We start from the raw sequence: 8,695 nt of genomic DNA, 5'->3' as shown, positions 1-8,695 counted from the left end.
TTTCAAATGTTGCTGCATGGTGAAAGTAAAGTCAAAATTCTGGCTTTTCCCTGTGACCTTGAACTTCTTCTTTTTTAGTCTGACTCCTGTTCAGTGACATTTAAATGGACTGTACCATTTTTAAGAAAGTCAGCTGACTGACAGAATCAAGTTTATATTTTGACTTTGACCACGAACTGGCCAATCTGTGCAGACAGTTGTGGCCTGTGCTGTTTTTTTATGGTCTGTCGGGGCAACAATGTCACCGAGAGGGACAGTAATCGACAGGACAGATTGATCAGGAGGTTTGTGTCGGTGCTGGTTCATTCTGTTGGGTCTTTGGTGGAGGATAAAATGAAGGCATCCCCCACAAACCCACTGTACAAGACTGCAGTCGCAGTGACCGGCTTGTGTCGCTGCCGGACTGAGAGGTTCCAAACTCGCTATTGGCCCCTATTAGATTTATAATAAGCTTTTATGAGCATTTTGGAAGCATTGTAAAGTCCCAGTCCAATCACCTTTTGATAAATTGTAAATGCTGTTTTTAGCCATAGTTTAAAAAAAAGTATCATTTTCTAGGACATAGTTTCTGCAGAACAGCAGTAGTTCATCAGAAATTCACCTCCGAGCTGTGGGCGGGACTGTTGGCAAGTAGAAAGCCATGACTCATTTCCCATCATCCCTTTGTTTACACTCTCTTCCGCTAGCTTACAGCCCCTCACATCCTCAGGTGACAGCTCAGACGAAAAAACAGACGTTTATGGATCTATTTATAGTCTACAAGAGGACACACCAGAATGGAGCGGAGCAGGAAGCTTGTGGCCCGCCGATTGTAATTCGTACAAACTACAAGCTTTTTCGAACACTATTTTTAAATTTGCATCTGATGCACAAAGATTTGAACAAAGAAATATTCAGAAATGCAATTTTAAGATGAATTTTCCTAGTCTTTGTCTTCCATCATTATAAAAATGCTACAAGATTGTGTTAAAAACACCAAAAACACAATTTTGATTGGAGTGGGTCTTTAACTTTTTTTTTTTTATTTCAGTAATTTATCCATTGTGTGAATTTCTGAGTGATGTGTTAAGGACAACTAAGGGAAGGATCATCGATCCGTCCGTCCCTCCATCTTTTCTTAGATCATATTGAACTGAAGTCACTAAACTGTGCAACATGGGAAATCCATTTGGGCCTGACCTCCCCAGGCTCTGATGTGCAATCTTGTAGTACTCAACACTGAGGACATCATTGACCCATGAGCAGCACAGACTTGAGTAACATTAACCAGACATCATGAAAGAATCTGTGTTCCATAAAGAGGACCGTGTCTTTCTGCGGAGATCCGGCAGGTTTTTCTGAACTCTGTCTTGAATTGAGCTTCCTTTGAAGATGGATGAAGAACTTCACTACGCCTCGATAGTTTTCAAAACTAAAAATTCCCCTCAGAAAGGTAGGCGACAGTTTCCAGAGCAAAGGCTTTCATTCACCAACAGGGACAGGAATTTCAAGTTTTATTTCATTCATAGAAGGGCTTTTAGTTTTGAGTAGTTGGTGCCATTTTGTTTTTATTGCATTCTTATTGATCTTTTATGCTTTTTGTAATTTTATGCAGTCTTTAATTTTATTCTTAATTTACCTAATTGTAAAAAAATTTCTGTCTTCCTTTTATTTAATTGTGTATTGTATTTTTATGTGTTTTTCCTGGTCATTGTTGGAAAAATGACCGTAATAGAGACGGTAAACAAGCAGAATCAGTGGTTGTAAACATTTTGGGTATTCTAAGATATTTATCAGCAGTGTAAAGGAAATCCCTGGTAAACTACAACATCTCTGTCTTCCAGAAGAAACCAGAGACGCTACGATTTATTCTGAGTTGAAAATTAATCAAATCAAGTTGGAAGCAGTTTCACGAAGTAAGTTCCTTCTTTCTCGTTTTTCACCTCTTTATCCATAACTGTTTTAGGTTTTCACATTTTTCCTCTTAAAGTTTTCAGAGAACTTGGATCAACTTTAAAAAAAAAAAGTTTATTTTCTCATATCAGCACTCATCTCGTATGTCAGTGTAAAAGCTGTACATGTGACAATAAAAGCTGTTCATTCATCATCCCAGGCCAAGTCATACCAAAGACTCTAAATATGCTTCCCTGCTTGACAGTCAGATTGGGGGGGGGCAAATGGGGTCAAATGCAGAGAGCAAACTTCACATTTAATGGGTGACTGTGCTTCGTCTGCGTGTTTGAGTCTGTGGTCGGTAAAGATGAGCTCTTGTTTCTCAGCTCCAACTGGAGGTGAAGTGGAACCCCAAGAGACCAGACGTTCCCCCTCCTGGGTGCTGTGGTTGGGTTTGGGGATCCTCTCAGTGCTCCTGATCGCCAGCGTCGTCACCATCATCTACAGTACGTTTGACTTCAGCGACAAACACAAACCAAACAACCAATAGCTGCTGTCAGAGGGAAATTACAAATGAGAAAAATTGGCATTTTAAAATTAACTTCCGTAAATTGCGTTTTCACGTGTTTAACTATTTTTGTACATACACAAGCCACATCAGAGTACAAGCCGCATGTATTAGGCAGCATGATCAACCTGACAAATTATGCCCTGACTCCCAGAGTTAGTGTGATTCATTACTACACTGTGGGAGGGATAAGCCTTGACTCAGGCTCATGTATTCAAGTACACCCACATCTGCCAAACAGCATGGACCTCTATTCTGTTCACAAGTTCCTCAGTTATGTTTTTTTTTATGTTTTTTATTTTAATTTTTTTTTTACTTATTGACAATCTAGGTATCATACATAAAATTACAAACAGTAACCATATAATCAACATTACATCCCTCAGTTATGATGAGGAAATTTACATCCCCGATCCCCCATTTCCCATGAGTCTTAGGGGCTAAAGGCGGGGCCAACGCCCGGCTCGCCACACTGTTGTACGTGTTTAAGAATGAGCAAGTAGCAGCAGTGCATGGAGGGGTGAACGGGAACAGCTCTCCTTCCGCTTGTGTCGCGGCAGCGTTATGGGAGTAACAGGGCTGGTTAAAAAAACACACCAGTAAAATAAAGCAGCGGCGGCTGAAAAGCGCGCGCCTCAGCGCGGCGCGTGCGTCAGAAGTTTCCTTCCACAACAAACACTGTTGCTCCGCGGACGCCTCTGCACTCCGCGCTCGCCAAGCGGGCTCCTTGTCTCCCCTTCCTATCCGAAAAGCTCACACGGCGGCTGTGAGCTTTTTCAGTCAGACAACTCTTGCAGTAAGAAATATTTATTTGACATTTTTCCACATTCTTTAAGTTGGCATTCACATATTTTCGTTTGGCATAAGGCTCCGTTCAATTCCATAAAACTTCCATAAAATTCCATAAAATTTCCATAAAACTTTCGGGTAACAAAACCCCCCTTTACGGAGCCCACAGGTGGAAGCCGGGGAGGAGGGTGGGGCGAAGAATGAGCGCTGAAGGTAAGAAAGAATGAACAACTGCGCACCTGGCTTAAATAGGACGCTGAGCAGGTGAGTTAATTAACTGAACCGCCCTGGGGTATTTACCTGAAAACACTGCTTCGAGTATCTGCCCGAAATACGATAAATCGTCATTTCAATGCAAAATTCCGCTCAGTCCTTAGAAACTGTAAAAACGATCACGTGGATATGTGTTTCCAGTCGTGTCCCGACAAAATAAAGGCTGATGTTATTCCCACATATTTACGTGCAGCCAGCCGAGTCACTATGACTCAGAGGTAAATACACTTCTAAGCATGCGCTGTTCTCTCCGTCATGCAGCTGACCGGCTTTTCCAAACCCGTTGGTGATGGTGGATTTTTTCACGCTGCTTTTAGCGATTGCTTTTAAATTGAAAGCTTCATCATATTGTAGCATCGATCCCGTGCACGTTGGGTCTAATGGCACCAAAGGATTCTGGGATGCGGCCGGGCATGCCTGTTTCGTTTTGTTGAACCATGACTGAAGTGTCTAAGACCTGAAGTGAGGTCCATGCTGTTTGGCTGCTTAGATGTAGAGGTGTGTTAAAAAACAAATTACTTGTGCTTGGTGTTAAATAGAGAATTCAAACCATTCACAACACTGAATAAGCTGCAGGGCTGTAAGCGCAAGAAAAAAGTAGTGGCTTATACTCCGGAAATTTCGGAAATATAAAATTTTCCTTTGGCAGAAAAAAATTACAACAAATTTCTCAGAATTGAATTGAATTGAATTTCAACCAAATGAGCCACTTTTTTGTCTTTATTCTACTTTTGCTTGTTTTTTATCTGACTAGTTTGAATAACTGAGACCTTTTTCTTTCGTTTTCTTTTGTTTTTTAGTCATTTTGCAGAGGAAGAACCGGCAGGCGGACCTGACGGATCTGTCGGCTGTAAACGATCAGCTTCTCCTGCAGATCAAACTCCTCAGGAACCGGACAGACGAGCTGAGCTCCGAGGCAGAGGAACTCAACCGAACGCTGGGAGTCATGATGACGTTTGAAAGCTTTCCAGTCCAAGACTTTTGTCCTGAGAAAAGTGAGAATGCTGCTCTGTCGTTTATTTTCTTTACTGGATCTTTTCTTTGACAAGTACAATAACTAATACTTAGAATACTATAGTAAAATACAACTTCTAGAAGACATGAGTTAACATTTTGGTCAACAAAAGGACATGAACTCACGTAGGAATTGGAATTAACATCTGTTATATGGTTTAGATTTCTGTCATGGTTTGAAAGAGACAACCGAGGTTCCAACAACAGTTTAGAAGCTGAAAGGTGCAGAAATTCTCATCTTTGATCCTGGAAACATGAGAGCAGAAGTCAAAGGCCTGAAGAGCAGATGTGGGTTTCAGAGGAAGGTTGTCCGAGTGAAAAACCAGCAGGCGGGAAGGAAACCGCTGACTCGTGATAAACTCATTTGACATTTTTTCCGTCTCCTTTTGATTCACAATGGTTTGAATAAAGAAATAATAAGAAATTCAATTTCTTAGTTACAAACACACATTAGCTAATTCCCACTCCCATATTATTTTCAGGTTCTTTTTGATTTTCCATAATTTCTTGCACATTAGTTAGGCGTCTGCGTTAGCAGAGTTCACTTTCATCCTGTCAGTCTGGGTTTTCCAACAATTTGCTCATCTGATTAAACATTCAGCATTTATATATCAGCATTAAACCAACAACTTAACACTTTGTTAATTTATTTTTAAATCGAGTTTGACATAAATCTGATTTGTTTTTAATAATTGAGCAGAATAGTTCCATCAGACTCGGGATGGACGACTGTCTGCTGTGAGACCAGAGAGCAAAACATAATTATAAGATTAAGATTGGGATAATATTTCCTTTTTTGTTGCATCCATCCAGAGTGTCAGCCCTGTCAGAGAGGCTGGATTCACTTCCAGCAGAAGTGCTACATGTTTTATGAGGACAATCGTTGGTGGAAAGGTTGGGAAGCGAGCCGGACGTTTTGCCAAAAAGCCGTGTCAGATCTGGTTGTTGTGGATAACCTGCAGGAACAGGTGAGTTTCTGCTTTTAAACTGAGTTATCATTGTTGAATTCATGCATGTGATCATTTAGTTTCTTTGTTTTTCAGGAGTTTATAGGGAACAACACCAAGTTTTACTACGATCAGTATCACGGATACTGGTTGGGTTTGCATAAAAGCGGCAGCAGCTGGATGTGGATCGATGGACGGAACGACACGCTCGGGTAAGAACACTTTTTTATTTATTATTCATAAACTATAAAGATCCTGTTATTGTCTGTTAGCTTCATGTTTTTTGATCACTTTCTCATGATGTTACAGTTTTACACATGAACTTCTTCTGTGCATATTTGTAGTTTTCATATTTTCTTTAAAACGTAAAGTTGAAAATAAAACATTTGAAATAAAATCCAAATCAAACTCCTTTTCCCCCACATTTATAATAATATTTCATTCAAAAGCTGCATCGCTGATGGAATGAATTCTCTTTTTTACATGTTCTGATGTTCCCGTCATACATTTGAAGCTTCTGGACACCAGGTTCCCATGATCCTTTGCTTCAGTACGCTCTGCTTATCCCTGAGAATAGAGGAAGCTGGACGCCAGCAAGATCTCAGTTTTTAAACAAATTTATCTGTGAAGGGGAGGCCCTGATAAAGTCCAACTAGTTCACAGTTTGGACCAGATTAGCTTCTGTGTTTGTCACATTTTGTTTTGTCAATTTGGGGGGAAATAATGTCATTTTGTTTGTTTTTTTCTGTTTCTTTATGTTGTAAAAAGACTTTAGTTCATTCCAATTACTTTTTTATTGGAGTATATGTTTCATTGAGATGGTAATAGCAACAAATTTGTGTTTATTTTAAGCTCGTTTGACTTGGTGTCATTTCTTGTCATCGTTTGTAATTATGGCTTCAGCTTCATGCATCTACTTTTTAAAGAAATTTAATACATTTGGTGTTAAAAAAGTAATAATAATAATAATAAAAAAAAGTCAGTTTCTGTAACCGCTTCTTCCTGAAGTTACCTGAAGAAGATTTCGAGCATATGAGAGACATGACAAATGAGGGACACAGTTGAAACAAGAAAAACGAATCAAATGTTTTTGTTGTTTTGTTAAAAGCAGCCAAACTTCAGTTCTGTAAGCAAACTTTTCAAATAACAACTAAACCCAGTTCAACCCTTGCGGGAGGCAGTTTTTTTCATTTGATTGATTAGTTCTGATGTTTGAGGTGATCACAGCTGCAGTGACTGACTGATGGCTCTTTACAGGGTCTATATCATGCTGTTCTTTGGCCTTTAACAGTAAACTATATCCATATATTTGATGATATGTTACATTTGGCGCGCTAAAGAACAATTTTATTATGAAATTAGTTATTTTTGCAGCTCATTTCTCTACCCGGAAGTAAGACTTCTGCTCCTTGGGGGTGCCGCCCATTTCATGACGTCGACCTAGAGGCGGCGTTTCTGCATTTCGGAAGAACTGTACCTGGCTGGTACTCAGAGCACAGGTTCTCAGAGGAATGCTCATAGTTGCAAGAATAGAGCAAAATGAGAGAATTAACATTTTAAAAAAATACTTCAAAGATCAAAAAATTTGATTTTGCACGATCAATGTCCTTTAATAGCAATGAAGAAAGTAAAGAAAAAAATTATTTAGCCATGAAAAAGTTTGAGTTGAGCGCAATATTAGGATGAACCACTAGATATCAGTAAATCTGAGACTTCAGAGGTTGACCAAAGTCAAGATGGAAATGTTCATGTTAAAGATGAACAGAATAAATGTTTTAAAGTTAAACAAATGACATGTTTTCATTTTATTATATTTTTAAATGTGTTTTTTAAATTGTTTCATTCAGGTTTTGTCTCAGAATGAAGCTCACGTTGCATCAGGTTTCACACTTGTTCTTATCAATCTGGACATGAACTGCTCGTTTTTTTCCTCAGTTTTCTCATAAATTTCACTTTTGGCGGTTTTGTGGTCAGCTTATTAGCAAAGGTTTTCTCATCCTTCCTGACGAAAGGTTTCTGTTTCTCCACTTCGGAATTTACGTCAAGTCTTTGTGTCATGCTCTTTCTTCAAACACGGAACAGCCGAATCTCCTGTTGCCACAACGTCACAGACTTTCTTCTGCAACTTTGTAATCTGGAACAGAAGAAAACAGGAAGTTTCTCAATTCTGTTCTGGAGATTTACCAGTTTGACCTAAAAAATGGAAGAGGATGCAGCAAATAAATGAAGCAGTTCTTTGAAATAAAAACATTCATATGATTAGTAAATGAGTATATGCTTTATTATACACCACAGACAGAAAAGAAACTTGGAGAAGAAAAGTGTTTCATTCTCGGAAAAAAACTTTAAATCAAACTTGAACGTTGGTTTTTAAGTGTTGAATTTTCATAATCTTGTATTTAAAATTCTTTATTAATATTCATGTACAAAAAAACATTAAATGGGAGTAAAATAATACATATTTACCATTTTCCTAAACTGAATTCATTCCTTATAAAGCTTTATTTAATTAAAAAGTATTTCAAATGCATTATGCTATTTATATATGCATTTAGGAGAAGTTATGTTCTTGTGTTCTTTATACATGCTAAAAATGAAGGACTAATGGATATGTGTTTTTTGTCTCTTATCTCTTGTATCAGTTACTCAACAAATCATAATTTTCTCTTTTCAATATGTTGCCCAACTTTTTTTTTTTTTAAGTTGGCTGACCATGTGTTTTATTTTGTTTAGACAATGTTCAAATTACTTCATTAATAACTCATAGACAGTAAACTTCATGAAAGGTCAGATTGAACACATAGAATTTGAAAAATCACAGACAAGTTTTCCTTTAAAACAACCTAATCACCACAGAAATGTGGTAAAGGTATATTTTACAGGGAAGATTCTATTTTTGTCAGGTTTATCTTTAATGATAGAATCCAACAAAGCAGTTAACTACTGACTTAGACATTTATTTTTAATAAAAGCATTGTCATTTTTTAAAGAAACAGCAACTTTTATCTCAGTTTTTTAAATTAAAACGTAATATTGTTCATCCATTAGTTCTTACATTAGTAATATTTTAGAAACAAATTAAACACATATCACTAGATATGACTCCAAATACACTGTGTAGTACAGGAAGTAAAGACGTAAAACACTCAAACCATCACTTTTTCTTTTTTGGGTTTTGAAGATTTTTTTTTCTTTGAATGAGGGATCATGCAAAATAAAGGAGCTAAACTAC

At 37.9% G+C, this 8,695-nt stretch overlaps 1 protein-coding gene across 2 annotated transcripts; it reads left to right on the top strand.

Moving 5' to 3' along the window:
• Window positions 1-1,031: 1,031 nt before the first annotated feature.
• LOC105356031 (C-type lectin domain family 12 member B) lies at window positions 1,032-8,695 on the top strand. Of its 2 annotated transcripts, none has more exons than XM_020710410.2 (7): window positions 1,032-1,432; window positions 1,827-1,895; window positions 2,259-2,378; window positions 4,303-4,497; window positions 5,330-5,484; window positions 5,560-5,675; window positions 5,978-8,695. In XM_020710410.2, exons 1-7 carry the CDS (start codon window positions 1,372-1,374, stop codon window positions 6,117-6,119), a joined length of 858 nt encoding a protein of 285 aa, XP_020566069.1. In that variant the 5' UTR covers window positions 1,032-1,371; the 3' UTR covers window positions 6,120-8,695. The 2 variants fall into 2 exon arrangements, with proteins under 2 accessions (XP_020566069.1, XP_011484077.2); XM_011485775.3 differs by having other exon boundaries at window positions 1,033-1,432; window positions 1,824-1,895.

Source organism: Oryzias latipes, chromosome 16 (assembly GCF_002234675.1).
Source record: "Oryzias latipes chromosome 16, ASM223467v1".
NCBI classification, from domain to species: domain Eukaryota; kingdom Metazoa; phylum Chordata; class Actinopteri; order Beloniformes; family Adrianichthyidae; genus Oryzias; species Oryzias latipes.
The sequence above is the reverse complement of the archived record's forward strand: the minus strand, read 5'-3'. Positions and strand labels throughout refer to the sequence as shown.

Bases quoted from the DNA above. Each gene is read 5' to 3' on its own strand.
- LOC105356031 (XM_011485775.3), top strand. From the start codon at position 1,372: ATGGATGAAGAACTTCACTACGCCTCGATAGTTTTCAAAACTAAAAAT. The intron at 1,896-2,258 runs GTAAGTTCCTTC...CTTGTTTCTCAG, and splicing joins GTTGGAAGCAGTTTCACGAA to CTCCAACTGGAGGTGAAGTG. The intron at 5,676-5,977 runs GTAAGAACACTT...ATACATTTGAAG, and splicing joins GGACGGAACGACACGCTCGG to CTTCTGGACACCAGGTTCCC.